This window comes from Pelophylax lessonae, assembly GCF_965119305.1.
Source record: "Pelophylax lessonae genome assembly, chromosome: 1".
In the NCBI taxonomy this organism is placed as follows: domain Eukaryota; kingdom Metazoa; phylum Chordata; class Amphibia; order Anura; family Ranidae; genus Pelophylax; species Pelophylax lessonae.
In genome coordinates, this window is record NC_138768.1 from 15,357,694 (window position 1) to 15,378,500 (window position 20,807).

General features: G+C 40.8%; 1 protein-coding gene across 1 annotated transcript in view; it reads left to right on the forward strand.

Moving 5' to 3' along the window:
- Positions 1-249: 249 nt before the first annotated feature.
- Positions 250-20,807, forward strand: part of LOC309568105 (vomeronasal type-2 receptor 26-like) — a gene marked incomplete at its 3' end in the record, with an annotated part of 54,564 nt that continues 34,006 nt past the window's right edge. Inside the window, exon 1 of the mRNA XM_082273701.1 lies at positions 250-360. Coding sequence (XP_082129827.1) covers positions 325-360 — 36 coding nt within the window. The 5' untranslated portion in view covers positions 250-324. The remainder of the gene's footprint in view (positions 361-20,807) is intronic.

Sequence of the window (20,807 nt, forward strand, 5' to 3'; positions counted from 1 at the left end):
CAATCAGTGCTCTTCATGGTGCTTAAACCATTCGATTGTTATTTGTAATAGTTCTTCATTTCCTACAGCCCTGACATTGGAGAGTATAAAAGCATTCTGGCAATGATCTTTGCTGTTGATGAAATTAACAAGGACCCCAATCTTCTACCCAACGTTACTCTGGGTTATCATATATTTGATACTTGTGCAGATCCAGAGAGATCCTTGGGATATGTCCTGCAGATATTGTCTGGGAAAACGACGGAGGCTCCTAATTATTCCTGTAGGAGACACGGGGAAGTGGCTGGTTTTATTGGTGACTCCAGTTTGCATACAACTCAAGCCATGGCCCTGTTACTTAGTCTGTATCGGTACACACAGGTAAGTGGTCTGGTCACTGTATTTTGCAGGTAGGTGTTGACCGTACTTCATTATTTATCCACAATATCCACTTCAACCAGTCACAAAAAAAGTGGTATTGGAATCACAATTATGGTTACAGTCTAAGAAGTTCTAGATATAGGTGAAGTGCGTTTGTCATTTGGAAAACACTAATGGCGCTTTTCCACTGAATGGAACTGAACGGTTCGGCTCGCTTTTGTGCTTTTCCACTGCTGGTACCGCATGGTATAGTGTAGGAACGGTACGGTACGGTACATTTCGGCGGCGCTTTTCCACTGCATGGAACCGAATGGTACGGCTCTCAAAAACAGTACCTACTCGATTGTGGTTCCAACAGGTACCATACCCGGTACCATATCCCACAATCCTTTGCATGCAGTCACTACTAGCCACTGATTGGTCAGAGAATCGTTGTTATCCCACCCACTTAACTTTAGTACTACTTTAGTGGAAAAGCAAACCATACCGTACCGTACCGAACCGTTCCAACACCGTACCATGCGGTACCAGCAGTGGAAAAGCAAACCGGGCCAAGCAAGGCCGAGTAGAGCCGAGCCGGTACTTGCAGTGGAAAAGTGCCATAAGAATATGCTAAAGTCAGAGAGTCTTTACTGTTAATTTTGTTTTTTTACAAAAACTACAGCAGCTTTTTGACAGGTGGGGTTACAGCCACCTACAGTATCATATGATTTTACCCCATAGTCTACTATCCTGGAGACAATTAGACTATATGCCAGGCAACTTAGTAAGAATAAAGGGAAGAAAAAGATAATATGGTACACTAAAGAGGTAAGTAGGATAATAAAAAAAAAGAAAAAATCAGCATATAGGAGAATCAAGATAACAGGAGTTGTGGCTGATAGAGAAGTGTATTAAAATCGACAAAAGGAGGCCAAACACATTAACAGTGCTGCCAAAGCACAGAGGAGGAGATTGCTGAATAGAATAAAATATTATAAAATGTATAAATAAAATAACAAACATGTCACTTACCTGCTCGCTCTGTGCAATGGTTTTGCACAGAGCAGCCCCGATCTTCCTTTCCCGAGGTCCCCGACGGCGCTCGAGTCCCCTTCTCCTGGGTGAATTCCCCCAGGGAAAGCCACTTTCTCTGGGGGCACCTGTGCATGCTTGTTCCCCCCACTCCCATGTCTCAGCATTTGATTGAGAACAACTGGAGTCAATGGCTATCGCTGCTATCAATCTGCCCAATAAGGAGGGAGACAGCTGCTGTTGTGCACATCACTTGATCGGATCAGGCTCAGGTAAGAAAGAAGGGGGGGGGGGGCTGGGGGGCTCCTATAGCACTGAAGGTTTTTTTTTTTTTTACTCTAAAGGAAATTAAACCTTGAGGCTTTAGAACCACTTTAGGAAAGGAGATAAAACCTTTTTTTCTTAGGTACATTAGTGAAAGGAGGAAAAAGTACAATTGGATCACTAAAATTAAAACTGGGTACAACACTTATGTTGAGGGAGACGTCAATGTAGCAAACCATTTAAACAATTACTTCTCTTCAGTCTTCTCAAAAAAACATTGTACTAACAATGAGAAGCTGGGGAATCATATTGGTTCTAGTATGGACAGTTCATTTCCAGGATTTCTGGAGACAGAGGTAGCAGAGGAACTGGCTTGGTTAAAGCTTAACCACTTAAGCCCCGGAGGATTTGGCTGCTCAAAGACCAGGGCCTATTTTGCGATTTGGCACTGCGTGACTTTAACGGACAATTGCGCGGTCGTGCAACGCTGTACCCAAATGAAATTGACGTCCTTTTTTTCCCCACAAACAGAGCTTTCTTTTGGTGGTATTTGATCACCTGTGCGATTTTTATTTTTTTGCGCTATAAACAAGAAAAGTGTCAATTTAAAATAACAATATTTTTCACATTTTTTTAGATGAAATCCCCCCCCCCCAAAAAAATGTAAAAATCTAAATTTTTTTAACATTTTAGGCCAATTTGTTTTCTGCTACATATTTTTGGTAAAAAAAATCGCAATAAGCATATTTTGATTGGTTTGCGCAAAAGTTCTTGCGTTTACTAACTAGGGGAAAGATTTCTGTCATTTTTATTGTTTTTTTTTTAACTAGTAATAGCAGCGATCTGCGACTTGCGGGACTGCGACATTGCGGCGGACAGATCGGACCCCTGACTAACATTTTTGACACTTTTGGGGGTACCAGTGACATTACTACAGTAATCAGTGCTATAAATATGCACTGTTACTGTAAAAATTACACTGGCAGGGAAGGGGTTAACTTTATTAGAGATCCAGGGGTTAAGTGTGTCCCTAGGGGCGTGCTTCTAACTGTGGGGGGGGGGGCGTGGCTTTTGATGTAACCACAGAGACATACGATCCTACATAGCAGGATCGTATGATCTCTGCAGTTACATCAGGGAGAATGACAGGCGGCTTTGTTTACATCAGCCGCCTGCCTTTCTCCCTCTCCAGCGGGAGATCGCGAGTGGCCGGCGGACATCGGAGCAGGAGACAGGAGCAATCTGGCACTGGTGACAGCAGACAGTTACAGGCTGGGAGCAGGCACCAGAGGACTAGGGATGAGCTTCGAGTTCGAGTCGAGGCTAAGTTCGACTTGAACATCGGTTGTTCGATCGTTCATCGAATGATGAACAAATGTGCTTCTTCGCTGGAAATTCGAGTTTCCCATCCCGTGCAGTGCATTATGTCATTATGTTATGTGTATTCATTGATCAGTTGTGGAACATTCTATAATTATCACAGACCTATAGCGTTCTAGATCACTTCAGATATCAGTCAGTGTATTCATTGATCAGTTGTGGAACATTCTATAATATTCACTGACCTATAGGGTTCTCAATCACTTCAGATATCATTCAGAGTAATCATTGCTCAGTTGTGGAACATTCTATAGGCATCACAGACCTATAGGAATAGAGATCCCTTCAGAGATCAGCCAGAGTATTCATTGGTCAGTTGTGGAACATTCTATAAGCATTAGATCATCCATCTATAGGATTATAGATTACATCAGATATCAGTGAGAGTATTGATAATCGGTCACTTGCGTACATCTATAACCACCACAGCTCATCTATAGGGCTATCAATTACATCATATCAGGTCATTGAGTATCTATTGGTCAGTTGCGTATACCCTAAAATTGATCTGTATCAACATCATGTTCAAAAGGCCGACAAGGAGAGGCCGACGCTCACAGGCCATGAAAAGAGGGCAAGCAGTCTCTGTGTCGATTGTGAAAAGTGGTGGTCACAGTCGACATAGTGCATCCTCTGCAGGCGGGGCATGCCCATCCTTTATTTCCAGTGCTGCCCGTGCTATTCAGCCACATGTGGAAAAGTTAGTGGAATGGATTAATAAGCTGTCCTCATCCTCCTCTTCCTCTGACACCCACGCTTCCAGAAGTTTGCCTTCCACCGCAGCTGCCAAAGCGGCCCGTTCCACAGGCTCCTTCTCCACAGCTACTCCTTCAGTCGCCCCACCATCATGCACCGAGGAGTCATCTGAACTATTCGATCATAGTGTCAGTGACATGCTCCTGGAGGATGCACAACAATTTGAAAGCTGTGATTTTGTTTCCCAGGTTGATGAAGGGAATAATGTGAGCCTAGAGAGAGGGGGTGACAACGACGGACAAGAAACCAGCAGTCATGTTGCCACAGCTGAAGCATATTGCCAAGTTTGCTCCAGTAATGTGGAGGGATGGGATGATGAGGTCACTGACTGTACTTGGGTGCCTGACAGGATAGAGGAGGAGGAGGGGGGAGGATGAGGATGACGTGCAACTCCAACAAGGCAGAATGTGCTCCAGGGGCCGCCATAGCAGTAGCCAACCTATTGCGTCACAGCACAGAGCTCCACAGGTGCAGGGTGCTTCAAAATCCCCGCGGACTCCAAAAAGTTCATTAGTGTGGGCTTTTTTCAGCATCTGTGCAGTAGACCGCAGCGTTGCTGTTTGCAACATCTGTCTAAAGCGGATCAAGCATGGCCAGAACACCAGCAGCTTAGGCACCACATGCTTGACAAGGCATATGACAACCTGCCATGCAGTCCATTGGCAACAGCACCTGAAAGAGGCACCAGATCAAAACAAGCATTCATCACCTTTGTCCTCATCTCTAACCCTATTATGCCAACTGACTTTTATCAAAATGAAAAAGTCCTGGATCAACAAGAGCTATCAGGCCCCTGATGCTGATGTAACTGATTGAATTTGCTAGGGGTCTGCCATCCCTTGATTGACTGCATATGCTGCCTATCCTATTCCTCTATCTTTATTCTGCTAGCTTCCAACAATGTTTTTGGTTTAGGTCACTACCAACCCCCAAGGTCTAATTTTTCTGCACTTGTATGACAGGTGCATAAAATGTAAATGTTGTATGTCATTTTTAACAGCAGGCCCTGTCCCTGTGCCCTGCTAACTGTGAGGTGTTACGGTGTTCAGGCACCACCAACAGCAAAGGCCCAATTTTTGGCACCTGTGTGGTACATGCAATTTCAAATTTGCATGGAATTCTTACCAGCAGGTCCCGTTCCTGCACCCAGCAAGAGTAACTGCGAGGCCTTGGTTACGGTGTTCAGGCACCACCCACAGCAAAGGCCCAATTTTTGGCACCTGTATGACAAGTACATGCTATTTCAAATTTGTATGCATTTTTTAGCAGCACGGTCCATTCCTGTGCCCAGCAAGAATAACTGTGAGGGGTTACGGTGTTCAGGCACCACCAACAGGCAAGGCCCAATTTTTCTGTACTCGTATGACAAGTGCATGCAATTTGAAATTTGTATGTATGTTTGTATATGACATTTTTTGCTGACATTCTTGCTGCTTCTGTCCCCATCATGGAACATGATTTGGAATTGCTAGAAGATTGGTTAAATAAGTGGAAGCTTCAGTTCAATGTTTCTAAATGTAAAATAATGCACCTACCTAGGGAAAAATATTCTCTTGATAGAGTACAACATTGAGGGTACAGTGTTGGCCAGCATTACCAAGGAAAAAGGAAAAAGATTTAGAAGTACCGTATTTTCCGGTGTATAAGACGACTGGGCGTATAAGACGACCCCCCTAATTTTCATCTACCAGTAATACTTATACTTAGGTTACCTTGGAGATATTATACTTGGCGTATAAGACGACCCCCCATTTTTGAGGGATTTTTTTGAGGTTCAAAAGTAGTCTTATACGCCAGAAAATACAGTACTTATTTCAGATGACTGCAAAATGAGCAAACAGTATCTAGGATGTATCACTAGAGGGATCACCGGTAGTAGGAAGGAGGTCCTGATTCCTCCATATAGATTTGTATATCAGATCACTAGTAGGAGGAAGGGGGTCCTAATTCCTGTTATATCAATCTTTATATCTCTAGAGGGATCCCCAGCAGGAAGAAGGAGGTCCTGATTCCTCTATAGAGAGCATTATATTGCTAGAGGGATCAGCAGCAGAAGGAAAAAGGTCCTGATTCCTCCATATAGATCTTTCTATCACTAGAGGGGTCACCAGCAGGAGGAAGGAGGTCCTTATTCTGCTATATAAATCTTTCTATACCTAGAGGGGTCCTAATACCTCTATATACAGATCTGTATATCACTTGAGGGATCACCAGCAGGAGGAAGGAGGTCCTTAGTCCTCTATATAGATCTTTATATTGCTAGAGGGATCACCAGCAGGAGGAAGGAGGTCCTTAGTCCTCTATATAGATCTTTATATTGCTAGAGGGATCACCAGCAGGAGGAAGGAGGTCCTGATTCCTCTTTATAGATCTTTATATTGCTAGAGGAATGGCAAGCACAAGGAAGGAGGTCCTGATTCCTCTATATAGGTTTTTATATCACTAGAGGGCTCTCTAGCAGAAGGAAGGAGGTCCAGATTCCTCTATATAGATTTTTGTATCACTAGAGGGATCGCCAACAGGAAGAAGGAGGTCCTAATTCCTCTATATAGATCTTTATATCACTAGAGTGATTACCAGCAGGGGGAAGGAGGTTCTGATTCCTCTATATAGATCTTTCTATTACTAGAGGGATAACCAGCAGGAGTAAAGAGGTCCTAATACCTATATGTATAGATCTTTATATCACTATAGGGATCATCAGCAGGAAGAAGAGGGTCTTGATACCTCTATGTAGATCTTTATATCACTAGAGGGATCTTCAGCAGAAGGAAGGAGGTCCTGATTCCTATATATAGATCTTGATATTGCTAGAGGAACCGCCAGCAAGAGGAATGAGGTCCTAAATCCTCTATATAGATTTTTATATCATTAGAGGGATCATAAGCAGGAGGTCCTGATTCCTCTATATAGATCTTTATATCCCTAGAGGGGTCACCAGCAGGAGGAAGGAGGTCCTGGTTCCTTTATATAGATCCTCATATCACTAGAGGGATCACCAGCAGGAGGTCTTGATTCCTCTACATAGATCTTTATATCACTACGGAATCATCAGTAGGAGGAAGGAGGCCCCCATTCCTCTATATAGATCTTTATATTACTAGAGTGATTACCAACAGGAGGAAGGAGGTTCTGATTCCTCTATATAGATCTTTGTATGACTAGAGGGATCACCAGCAGGAGTAAAGAGGTCCTAATACCTATATGTATAGATCTTTATATCACTATAGGGATCATCAGCAGGAAGAAGAGGGTCTTGATTCCTCTATATAGATCTTTAAATCACTAGAGGGATCACCAGAAGGAGCAAGGAGGTCCTGATTCCTTTATATAGATCCTCATATCACTAGAGGGATCACCAGCAGGAGGTCTTTATTCCTCTACATAGATCTTTATATCACTACGCAATCACCAGTAGGAGGAAGGAGGTCCTGATTCCTCTATATAGATCTTTCTATCACTAGAGGGGTCACCAGCAGGAGGTTATGATTCCTCTACATAGCTCTTTATATCACTAGAGGGATCATCAGCAGGAGGAAGGAGGTCCCCATTCATCAATATAGATCTTCAGAACACAAGAGGGATTACTAACAGGAGGAAGGAGGTCCTGATCTTCAGTGAGACCTAATTTCGAATACTATGTCCAGTTCTGGAGATCTCAGTTACAAAAAGATATTGATAAGACAGAACGAGTCAGAGGACGGGTAACAAAAATGGTGAAAGTTTTGAGGGATAAAACATATCAGAAGTGACTTCAGAAACTTTATATGTACAGTCTGGAGGAAAAAAGGGAAAGGGGAGACATGATTGAAACCTTTGAAATACATGAAGTGGGTGAATAAGTGGGTGAATAAGGTTCAGGAGGGCAGTATTTTCAATATGAAACCAAGATCAAGAACACGAGGACATGACCTCAAACTAACTGGAGGAAAGTTCAAAACTAACCTTAGAAAGCATTACTGAAAGTGTAGCTAATGCTTGGAGTAAACTTCCAGCAGAGGTAAGTAAGGCCCCGTTCACATAGGGGCGATCCGACTTCGGGAGGCGACCTCCGAGGTCGCGGTGCGAGCAGCGCGCCGCGACCTCGGAGCGGCCGCCACGGACTTCATAACATTGAAGTCTATGACGGTCGCCTCCGGGTCGCCCCAAAGAAGCTCCGGACCCTTTTTCTAAGTCGGAGCAACTTGTGTCGCTCCTATTAGAACGGGTCCATAGCTTCTGTATGGGAGGCGACCTACGGCGACCTGTGAGGCGACCAGGTCGCCTCACAGGTCGCCTCAGTGTGAACCGGGACTAAGTGGTTTCAAACATGCTTGGGACAAAAAACAAAACAAAGTAAAACAAAAAAAAAAACAAACAAAAAATATAATACATATAAAACATATAAAAGAAACCAAAAAGACAGGCAGATTCGATGGATGGAACACTTGGTCCTTTTTCCGCCATCACTTTTCTATGTATTATCTTCCTCCTGTTCTCCAATGTATGGAGGTGAAATTTGAATTGGCTTAGAGTTCTGCAACCAGAAGGCACAGCAGATTTCATTGTGGAGATTTCACCTTACTTTCTGAATAGACACAGGGACAGCAAAAAAGGGCTGAATCTACCCTATGGTCCGAAGGTCCTAACCCTTTCCCACTCTATCCAAATTTAAGAAAAAGTGTATGGCCAAAGCTTCAGAGCCTCATAAAGAAAGGACACCCAATGGGAATGCAACAATAATAATGTATTACGCTGTATCCTTTTATATTTGGCTATCCATAAGATATAGAGAATGTAGGAAAACTCAACCACCCACAGAATTGGAAGGGAGGGGGGGGGGGGAGGAGAGAAGAATGGGTTGGGGATTTTTTAGGTGCCAATAAACAGGTAAATCATTTAAAATGTACATAATTTATTATTAAATTATATTAAAAATTAAAAAAACAGAAACGGGCAAAAAATGCAAAGACATACAATATTATTTAAATTTAATTTAATTAATTTAATTTAATATTTAATATTGTATGTCTTTGCATTTTTTTGTCCGTTTCTGTTTTTTCATTTTTAATATAATTTAATAATACATTTTAAATGATTTACCTGTTTATTATTAAATTATTATTAAAAAGGAAAAAACAGAAATGGACAAAAAATGCAAAGACGTACAATATTAATTACATTTAATTACATTTAATTAATTTAATTTAATATTTAATATTGTACATCTTTCCATTTTTTGTCCGTTTCTGTTTTTTCATTTTTAATATAATTTAATAATAAATTCTGTACATTTTAAATGATTTACCTGTTTATTGGCACCTAAAAAATCCCCAACCCATTTTTCTCTTCCCCACCTTCCAATTCTATGGGTGGTTGAGTTTTCCTATTTCTCCAATTGGGATGTGGTGCCTTTGGGTCTTTTTCCAGACAAAATTTCCTTCATGTATATATGGAATGTATGCAAATCTTTAAAAGCAAAGAAAAAACACAAAAAAAAAAAAAAAAAGAAGTTACATAACATATTTACTCAAATGTGTGAGACTGTAGGTGTTACTACTATTGATACTGGGGTAAAACACATGGTAAACTCTTCATTAGATCTCAGCAGTTGAGTTTGCAATATCGATAAAGAATGGCATCGATCCAGAACAGAAAAACCCCAATTAGCATAATCCCACTACAAGCCACTAATTCATTAAGCCATATATACTAACAAGGAAAAATAGTAAATAGAAATAGAAAAATAAGATCACGCAGCCCGGTTGGCTTCTGCAGACCTTTAGCTCCTTCTATATGCCTTTCATCATAACTGACATCATCAGGGGACCGGAACATTTATAAGCTGACAGTGAAATGTTGTAGCAATGAAATAGGAAGAAAGCAGGGTCCAACAAGAAACATCTCACCTATGGCCAAAAGGTCTGCAGTGTATCGAGTTTCCAGAAGATGAGCAGATCTTCCATGACCAGCACGTATCTGAGAACAATAAAAAAAAAACAAGGAATTTTCTTCGCTAAAAATGAAAATAAAAATGATATAAGAGATGTGTACAAAGAAAGCCGCAATACACTGATCTATAGAAAAAAAAATCAAATAACAAATGTGTATACAATGTGTAGAGCTAAACATAAAATTTGTGATATAAATCCTCAAAAAATATAATAAGTGAATACAAATAATTCATGTGCAAAAAAAATCACAAATCTCCAACCAATGACTGAAGAAAGGGACGGTGATAATAATGTCCATAAATCTCCAGAAAATGACAATGAATAATAATAAATAAAAAGAAAAAATAATGAATAAAAATAAAGAAATAAAAAATAAAGTCTGTGAAACCAAGGAGAATCCTCAAGCACCTTGAACACCACAGCACTTAATAAAAAGGAACCAAAAGTCCCAGCAGTGTTTAATCAGGAGACCTCTTCCCAGCGTGAGTAGAAGTAATGTCACCCGTGAGTTAAAGAGCACATAGATGGCTGCTTACCAGACAAAAGGGGCCTCCCAACCTAATGGGTTGGCCATACGCACTTTAGGAAACACAGCTGATGGGAGATCACCAGTAATGAATGGGCAAAGTCCAGGCAGGGGAGACCGCTCCAGGTGAGACTGGGATCAGGTGCTGGTCGGATCCGCAATCCAGGATAACTTCAAACAAAAAGGAATGACCGCACTTCCGATGAATTTTCAAAAAAAGTGAGTGTCTTTATTCCACATCAATCAAAATGGCAGATACAGGTACACACTGTGAGTGCAGGACAATCGGTGGACGCGTTTCATGACTGGATATGTCGCTTATTCATCACCAAGTTCACTCTGGATGTGCACCGGCCATATATACACCCCATACATACAGCTGGCAACAATTGGAGTCATCAAACTAGTTGTTCCTCCCATTGGTCAGCTGTTGGGAATCTACCAGTGGCGGCCCGTGCATAGGGGGCGCCAGGGCGCCGCCCCCCTACCCCTAAAGAAAAAGAAAGAAAAAAAAGAAGAAAAAAAAAGAAAAAAAAACCAAACGAACAAATAAAGTTGTTCAAAAAAAAAAATTGGGTTCGCTGGCCTGAACCCAAGGAACTGGTGGCTGGGGGGGGGGGGGGTGGGGTTACGTCCCAGAAGAGGCGCCGATTGGCTGCCTTCTGGGGGGGTAGGGGGGTATCCTGGGCGCAAGTCTTTGCGGTTGGACACCCCCACTTTCTGATATCCTGGCTGTGATTGGTCCAGTCTACAGCCTGGACCAATCATCATCCAGGATATCGCTGACGTCACAATGGGGGCGGTGCCGGTGCGTGCGTCAGTCACTCACCGTCACCGCCGCTCAGAGAAGAGGAGAGGCCGCCCGCCCGCCAGTTCCCACCGCCGAGACGACGAGGGAGAAGGGCCCGCCGCAGAAGAGGAAGAAGCTGAGCCGCGCCGCCGCCAAGTAAGTTTGAAGGGAGCACGCACGCTGGCACTCTGCAATCGTTGGGGGACAATGCTGGTGCTCTGCAATCATTGGGGGACAATGCTGGCGCTCTGCAATCATTGGGGGACAATGCTGTGGGCACTCTGCAATCATTGGGGGACAATGCTGTGGCGCTCTGCAATCATTGGGGGACAATGCTGTGGGCACTCTGCAATCATTGGGGGAAAATGCTGTGGCGCTCTGCAATCATTGGGGGACAAAGCTGTGGCGCTCTGCAATCATTGGGGGACAATGCTGTGGCGCTCTGCAATCATTGGGGGACAATGCTGTGGCGCTCTGCAATCATTGGGGGACAATGCTGGCACTCTGCAATCTTTGGGGGACAATGCTGTGGCGCTCTGCAATCATTGGGGGACAAAGCTGTGGCGCTCTGCAATCATTGGGGACAATGCTGTGGCGCTCTGCAATCATTGGGGGACAATGCTGTGGCGCTCTGCAATCTGCAATCATTGGGGGACAATGCTGTGGCGCTCTGCAATCATTGGGGGACAATGCTGTGGCGCTCTGCAATCATTGGGGGACAATGCTGTGGCGCTCTGCAATCATTGGGGGACAATGCTGGAACTCTGCAATCATTGGGGGACAATGCTGGCACTCTGCAATCATTGGGGGACAATGCTGTGGCGCACTGCAATCATTGGTGGACAATGCTGTGGCGCTCTGCAATCATTGGGGGACAATGCTGTGGTGCTCTGCAATCATTGGGGGACAATGCTGTGGCGCTCTGCAATCATTGGGGTACAATGCTGTGGCGCTCTGCAATCATTGGGGGACAATGCTGTGGCGCTCTGCAATCATTGGGGGACAAAGCTGTGGCGCTCTTCAATCATTGGGGGACAATGCTGTGGCGCTCTGCAATCATTGGGGGACAATGCTGTGGCGCTCTGCAATCATTGGGGACAATGCTGTGGCGCTCTGCAGTGATTGGGGACAATGCTGTGGCGCTCTGCATTGAAAGGGGCTCGCACGCTGAACTCTGCATTGATGGGGGCACGGAACAGTTGCATTGAAGGGGGCACGCACGCTGAACTCTGCACAGTGTTTATTGCATTGAAGGGGGGCACAGCACAGTTGCATTGAAGGGGGCATGCACGCTGAACTCTGCATTGTGGGGGCACAGCACAGTGTTCATTGCATTGAAGGGGGCACAGCACAGTTGCATTGAAGGGGGCATGCACGCTGAACTCTGCATTGTTGGGGCACAGCACAGAGTTCATTGCATTGAAGGGGGCACAGTGTTTATTGCATTGAAGGGGGCACAGCACAGTGTTCATTGCATTGTGGGGGCACAGCACAGTGTTCATTGCATTGAAGGGGGCACAGCACAGTGTTTATTGCATTGAAGGGGGCACAGCACAGTGTTGCATTGAAGGGGGCATGCACGCTGAACTCTGCATTGTTGGGGCACAGCACAGTGTTCATTGCATTGAAGGGGGCACAGCACAGTGTTTATTGCATTGAAGGGGGCACAGCACATTGATCATTGCATTGAAGGGGGCACAGCACAGTTGCATTGAAGGGGGCATGCACGCTGAACTCTGCATTGTGGGGGCACAGCACAGTGTTTATTGCATTGAAGGGGGCATAGCACAGTGTTTATTGCATTGAAGGGGGCATAGCACAATGTTCATTGCATTGAAGGGGGCACGCACGCTGAACTCTGCATTGAAGGGGGCATGTACACTGGTCTCTGCATTGAAAGGGGGCATGTACGCTGGTCTCTGCATTGAAAGGGGGCATGTACGCTGGTCACTGCATTGAAAGGGGGCATATACCATCTCCTGTACCATATCTGTGCCATGCCTATACCATATCTGTGCCATGCCTATACCATCTCCTGTGCCATGCCTGTACCATCACCTGTGCCATGCCTATACCATCACCTGTGCCATGCCTGTACCATGACTTCAAAGTCACGCAATTTTTTACTGCGTTTTTTGACGCGAAGCAATACAGATTCCATTTTTCTTTTTGCGCCCCCCCCCAAAAATTTTGAGCACCAGCCGCCACTGGAATCTACGGCCAGATTGCACAGACAGAGTGACCCCAACAAAATCCAAACTTGAACACACTTGTGCAAAAAACATTTTACATGTGTATAAATATAAGTCAGATAAATATCCTAGTGATAAGTGTTAAAGTAAAGAAACAATCAAGAATAAAAACCATATTCAATATTTGTGGTACGTTTATCATATATATAGTAAAAATACATATATATAAAGTATAAATAAAGAGAATATGTGTGGGAAACTTTATGAAAGTGACTTTAAAGTGAAGAAAAATGTGAGGAAATAATAAAAGTGAAAAATATATTGTTAAAAAATTATGTAAGTGTCACGAAAAAAATTCTTGATTTCTAAAAAACCGTTTTGACCGGCTACAAAAAAACAATGTGATGTATTCAGAATAGGAGCTATATAGAAAAACTCCAGTCTGTATTTTCTGCCCAACAATCATATGTGAAACAATATGATGATATATATGTGGAAATGGAAAATTATTAGTATATAAATTACCATATGAATATCTCAAAAATACATTTTCCATAAAACACTTGTAGGTGATGAAACACAGATAAAATTACATGAGAGAAAGTCACATATATGTGATCCGTGCATATTTGGGGAACAAAGAGTAGTTATTTCCGTATATAAATGAATATGCCTGGTTCACAATAATCAAATGTTACATATGTGAAAAAATGTGCAGTGCATAGTGACATAGCCAATGTTCTTCCATACTTATATAAACAGCAATGAGTTTTAATCAATGTAAACACATTGTAGCAACCCCTTGTTGTGTTAAAGAAAAAAAAAACATTACAAATATCGGTATGCACATGCTTTCTCATGGACTGAATTTCCTATATAGTGTTTTAAAACTATAAAAGACCTCTCTTTAGAAAAAACCCTCGGGGAAGGCTTTCAAAAAAGAAAGGAATCGTTTGGGAAGAAAAAGGAATACAAAAACAAAAATCGGGTATAGATCCCTATATATCTGTTGACTAAATTTGGCTAAACATCACTCTCCATTTATATTAGGGTGGTCAACCATTATTATAGGAAACACGATGTATTAAAATCGGCCGGTCTATGGGTAAATGTGGGAATTTGTCTCATCCAATTCAGTCTAGGCAATCAAAACCAAATAGTTATTGTATCATTGCTGTGAATATTGACATCACCCACAGATCCCAGAGGCAGGGGAAAGAAAATTTAGGAACGAACCTCCAATATGATGTTATAGTTATATATTTTATATTATTATATTGCTGAGGATCTATGGCAATACAGATGACTTCAGGACTCATAATCGAATATATCAAATGTTGTATCACATATACATACATATCCTATACGAGTGTATAGAGTCCAGAGTCATTTCTTTGATTGCCATAGATCCTAAGAAAAACTTTATAGGTGTTCAAGTTTGGATTTTGTTGGGGTCACTCTGTCTGTGCAATCTGGCCGTAGATTCCCAACAGCTGACCGATGGGAGGAACAACTAGTTTGATGACTCCAATTGTTGCCAGCTGTATGTATGGGGTGTATATATGGCCGGTGCACATCCAGAGTGAACTTGGTGATGAATAAGCGACATATCCAGTCGTGAAACGCGTCCACCGATTGTCCTGCACTCACAGTGTGTACCTGTATCTGCCATTTTGATTGATGTGGAATAAAGACACTCCCTTTTTTTGAAAATTCATCGGAAGTGCGGTCATTCCTTTTTGTTTGGAGAGATCACCAGTAGTCAGTCCTCATGATGTACCAGGTAACAGCAATGGTGGACCATAGATACGGAGAGGAGATTAAAGAGGCACATAGCGTGATACTGTATACTAAAATAAACCCTTTTATTTAAAAATTCCACTTACATACAATGGAGAAATGCAGGCATATCACAACGATGTGGCCGAATAAAAACCGCGGCGTCCTGCGTTCACAATCAAAAGCCGGCATCCAGGGGGGCGTGGTGATGTCACGTCTGGCACCGCCCGACGCAATTCGTCATAGATTGACGTCGTCCAGGGTGTGGTTGCCAGACGTGACCTCCACGCCTATATATCCACCATTGACAAATGGCAGATGGCTTATCCAACCAACAGAGACTCAGAAAAAGGGCCCGAATGGCATCATATCACCGGATCCCCATCTAGGTATTACGGAGACAGACTAACTCCCGACCAACAAAAATCTAATAATAAATATGAGCACATAAAAAACAAATATTTCCCCCGAAAAACAGGCATAAATAAAAACAAAAAGGGAAGGGGGGAAATCCCATATAAAATGAATATTATGGGGCAATATAAAAAGAAAAAAGACTTAACGGTGGAAAATGATGTTCATAAGTATTTAAAATATATGACATATATAAACCTGTGGACATAATGCAGCAATCCCACTGAGATCCACATATGATATGTGACATCACAGCATAGATATAATTATGCTGAATTGCATTGTGAACAAACATACACTAAAAAGTACACAAAAAAAGGGCATAAAAACTTTTCCAGAAGGGAAAATGCAACAATCCCACTGAAATCCACATATGATATGCGACATCACAGCATAAATATAATTGTGCTGAATTGCATTATAAATAGAGTTGAGCGAACAACTGGATGTCTGGGTTCGGCGGGTCCGTCCGAATTTGAAAAAAAAAGTCCGTGTTCGTGACCCGGACATAACCCGAACTTGACCCCGATCCCGAACCCCATTGAAGTCAATGGTGACCCGAACTTTTGAGCACTAAAATGGCTCTAAAAAAAAAAACATGGAAAGAGCTAGAGGGCTGCAAATGGCAGCAAAATCTTGTTAAGAGCATGGCAAGTGCTCTGCAAACAAATGGGGATAGGGAAATAACTTAAAATAACATAAAAAACATTAAAAAAAATAATCATCTTGATCTAGGAGGACTAAAGGCTGTATGTCACAGTAACGTAGGAATGAAAAACTGAAAAATAATTATTTTTCCCTTAAATTGGTGATTTTTGAATAGAAGATTAGAACACAGCAGTGTCTAAAGGCTTTATCTCACAGTAACATATAAAGGAAAAACTAAAAAAAAAAGTTTTCCCTTTAAATTGGTGATTTTTGAATAGCAGATTAGAACAGCACTGTGTGTAAAGGCTGTATGTCACAGTAAAGTATGAATGAAAAACTGAAAAATAATTATTTTTCCCTTAAATTGGTGATTTTTGAATAGCAGATTAGAACAGCAGTGTATAAACGCTGTAAGTCACAGTAAAATATGAAGGGAAAAACGTTTTTTTTTTTTTTTTAAAAATCCAGATTAAGCAGACACATATGCACTGAGCTTGCATTAAATGTCCGCTGCACGCCGCCCACCTAACAGACTGATGAAAAAAAAATTTTCTCCCTCCTTCTCACTGGGCTCAGGTCAGGGCAAAAAGATTGTGAAAGGCACCCCCACACAATAAAATAGCTGTAGATCTGATTAAAGAAGATTCTTCTGTCCTGTGTCCTATTCTTTCCCTGAAAGCAATCTCAAGCCTGTCCCTACAATAATCTCCTCTCCCTCCCTCAGCAGCAGCATCAGGAACCTCTCCCTACAGTAGTTAGAGCACAGTGACATGAGGTGCTACATGACTCCAGCTTATATAGGGGCTGGGTCATATGCTGCACTGGCCAATCACAGCCATGCCATTAGTAGGCATGGCTGTGATGGCTTCTAAGGGCACACTAGTTAAACGCTTGTTGATTGGATGCCCTGCAGCTGTTGAAACCACGCCATTAAAACCACCCAAAAATAATAGAGCAACAGACTGTATCCCGAATATACAGTGAAATGTTCGGGTCCATGTCCGGGTACCGAAAACCCAAAAGTCTGGTATGATCCCGAACAATACAGTCGGTGTTCGCTCAACCCTAATTATAAACAAACATACACTAAAACAATATACAAAAAAAGTTGTAAAAACTTTTCCGGAAGGAAAACTATTAACCATTAAATTAAAACAGTCAATATATATATATAATACAGCAACTCCACTGAATAATGCATCTATTATGTAATGTTGTCGGGATTATTGGGGGTAATTAACTAATAGCATAAAAATGATTTTAAAAGCCATGTATATTTCATATTATGCATATAAGATTCTGAACAGTTTAACTTCCATCTTGTTCAGGGTGAAATAGAGTTCATATATATATCATTTTCAAAATGTCTCTTACAAACTTACAAGAGAGCATAGAATTTCAACAATAGGGTCTTATAATTTCAGCAGACATTTCTATTTTCTTTTGTCATAAATAAGGTGATACATTGACATCTCTATCAGATAACAGATGTTAAGGGGATGGTAGTTCCAGTCTGTCTATAAGTATTTAACAATAGACAATGGCTCAGTGTTTTTCATCAGACATATAAAATATAAATGTTAAAGGTACATTATTATATGTGAGAAGATATTAGCCATAATTATGTCATTATATTATGTAAGGCATATATATATATATATATTTAGGAATATTGTATCACATTTTGGGTTTATATTCTTGCAGTAGTAATTTTACTTAGAATTCTTTTTCTAATAAGTGTGAAGACATGTGTATCTCGTCACTAATTACCTCATTTCAGAGAAGTTTGTGTCTAAGTGTTCAGAAGTAATAGATCTTCCAACCTATACTAGATTTCTGACAGCCCTATGGCATGGTCAAATAATTAATGGGTCTTCACTAGCCAGAGGTCAATAAGGTCACTTGCAAATAGTAGGCCATTGTATGTTGTGACGTATGTTAAATACAAAATCTAATGAACAGTGCAATACTGCCTCCTGCAGACAAAATACCAGGTGCAGTCTTGAGATAATTTGAGATATTCCCATATAAAAATATTATATTGTCTTAAAAATATAATTATTGAAATGGCATTACTTGCCAAGGTGAATGATGGAGATACAGATGGACATTTATGTATGTACTGGGAGTCTGGACAAAGTTTTATATGTGTTATATGATTAATCTTACATATAGAGAAATCATCCTTTAATTGTATTATACCAAGTATTGGGTTAATTATCAAAAAAGGTGTGTCTCTGACCTCACCAGTTTAGGTATAGAATATCCCAGCCAATGGGAATAATGTTTCATCCCTCTGGGTTTAACTTATGGTAATTTTTATAGCTCTTTGTTCTTACCATATAAAAGACCAACCCAGATGAGAGAAAACACACATTACACTACTGACAACACACCTCACACTTACATCACACACGCTACTACGTCAATCGATAGACTCATCCAGACATACTCTATCTATTTGTCCATCATTCATCTGAAACTTGAAGGGAATTCACCATCTTAAGACTGGCATCCATCTTAGGACTCTGGTAACGCCCATTTGAAGCTAGCGGCCATCTTAAGTGTGGTAATTATGCCTTGCTATGTTATTTGATTTTATTCAACAATTGTTTATTCCTTCCGTATATGTTTTATATTGCATATTTAAGGGTAATGAGATTACAATCCCAGCCGTATAAACCATGGTAGATTTTTCTCTAAATAGCTGATTTTTGTTTTTATACATTTTTATTAATATCAGATTTAGTGCATTATTTGCAATTTTAAGTCTTCCGTTTTGCATGGCTTATTCTCACTCATCTGCAGTGAAGTGACTTTCAGTTATGCATTGCGCAGACCATTGTAGTCTGTTTATATAAAACATGTATTTATGGCTTATGCTATACCTGGGAAGAAATGGTAATCTTGCTTTCGTTTTACTTTCACTTTGGTTTACTTTCACTTTGTTTCAGTTTCACTTTCATTATTGAGCTAAAACAGCACATTGCATTGATTGTTTGAAGTTAGTATTTTTCTGTAGAGTTATCTTTTTGTGTCACTTCTTGTTTGATCATATATTGTGATTTACATGTCTTGAGAATAAATATTTTATATATATTCCACACTGTAGACTGTACTCACTAAGATTGGTATATGCTTTAAAAAATAAATTAATCAATTAAAAAGAATTCACGACATTGATTTATGGCAATAGGTGAAGACTCTCCTTTTTCACAGATCTTTGCTTATTAACCATAAATACACTGCTATATTCAGAGCAGTATAAATATTCTGACATAAGTACGAGCGCAAGATATTTATTATTAAATATTCTTACAATGTCATAGCATGAACTGTAAAATTGTCACATCACACTACATGAAGGAACAAAGGGAAAAAAGTTTTTCCAAAAAATAGAAGAAGGGCAAATTAACTGTTATTAATAAAACAGTTAATGTCACACTCCACGTTCAAGCCATGGGGGACATAAGATTTTAAGAAATATATCCACCACGTTTCAATATGGGAAATCTCCCTTTTTGTATCGGATCCCCTCCAGTGGGGGAACAAAACAATCTATAGCTACAAAAAATGTATTGTGGGGCTTCCTATGATGACAAAGGTCATAGTGCTTAGAAACACTATGACCCGGGAACCCTCTCTTAATATTACCTACATGCTCCCCTAAACGTATCTGCATAGTTCTCATTGTGCGACCTACGTATTCATTATTTTTTCTTTTTATCTATTATTATTCATTGTCATTTTCTGGAGATTTATGGACATTATTATCACTGTCCCTTTCTTCACAGTCATTGGTTGGAGATTTTTGATTTTTTTGCACATTTGTATTCACTTATTACATTTTTGAGGATTTTATCACAAATTTTATGTTTAGCGCTACACATTGTATACACCTCTGAGATCAATGGAAACCATTAGTGGAGCTTAGGGGGAGTTCAATTCCATCTTGTCAGGATTTTAAATACGGAAATGTAGTTCCTGAAATTTAGTGCATGTTGAGATGCTAAGACGGTGCTGTGTATGATTTGTAATCATATTGGATGAGTTGGCAACTCATTTTATTTTACAGATTAATTATCAAGTCAATGACCCTCTCCTGAGTGACAGAAAATTGTATCCAACTTTGTACAGGATGACACCAAATAATCAGATTTTTTATGCTGCCGTCATAAAATGTTTGCAACATTTCGAATGGAACTGGGTTGGGTTGGTGGCACCAGCTGATGGCAGTGGTGACCAGGAGGTAGAAGAACTGAGTACGATGATGAGCCGGCATGGGATCTGCATTGAGTATATAATAAAATTTGCTATTTACCACTATAATATGACAGCGAAAATGAAAGATATTGAAAATTCAACAGCTAAGGTTGTAATTATATTTGGCCTTTTATCAAATTTTATTTTTTTATTTCATAACCTGCAAATTATTAAGGAAAACATTACTTTTGTTCTCCATGAGCCCTGGGATAATATAAGATATGGATTTGAGTTTTACGTTTCAGCAATAAACTGCAGCTTAATTTTTCTATTGCCCCAGAAATTAATTTCCGGGCTGAATTCTTTCATTAATGGAGTCACTTCATTTACTCGTCCAACCGACCCGATACAAGAAGAGCTCTTGTTGTACATATTTAACTGTCTAGTGAGGAACCCCTACAAAAATGGGAATTTTCAAGGAATCTCAAATTTTACTACAGCGAACTGCACAGGAGAACTCAGTATTTGGTCATCCTTTTTTGAACTAG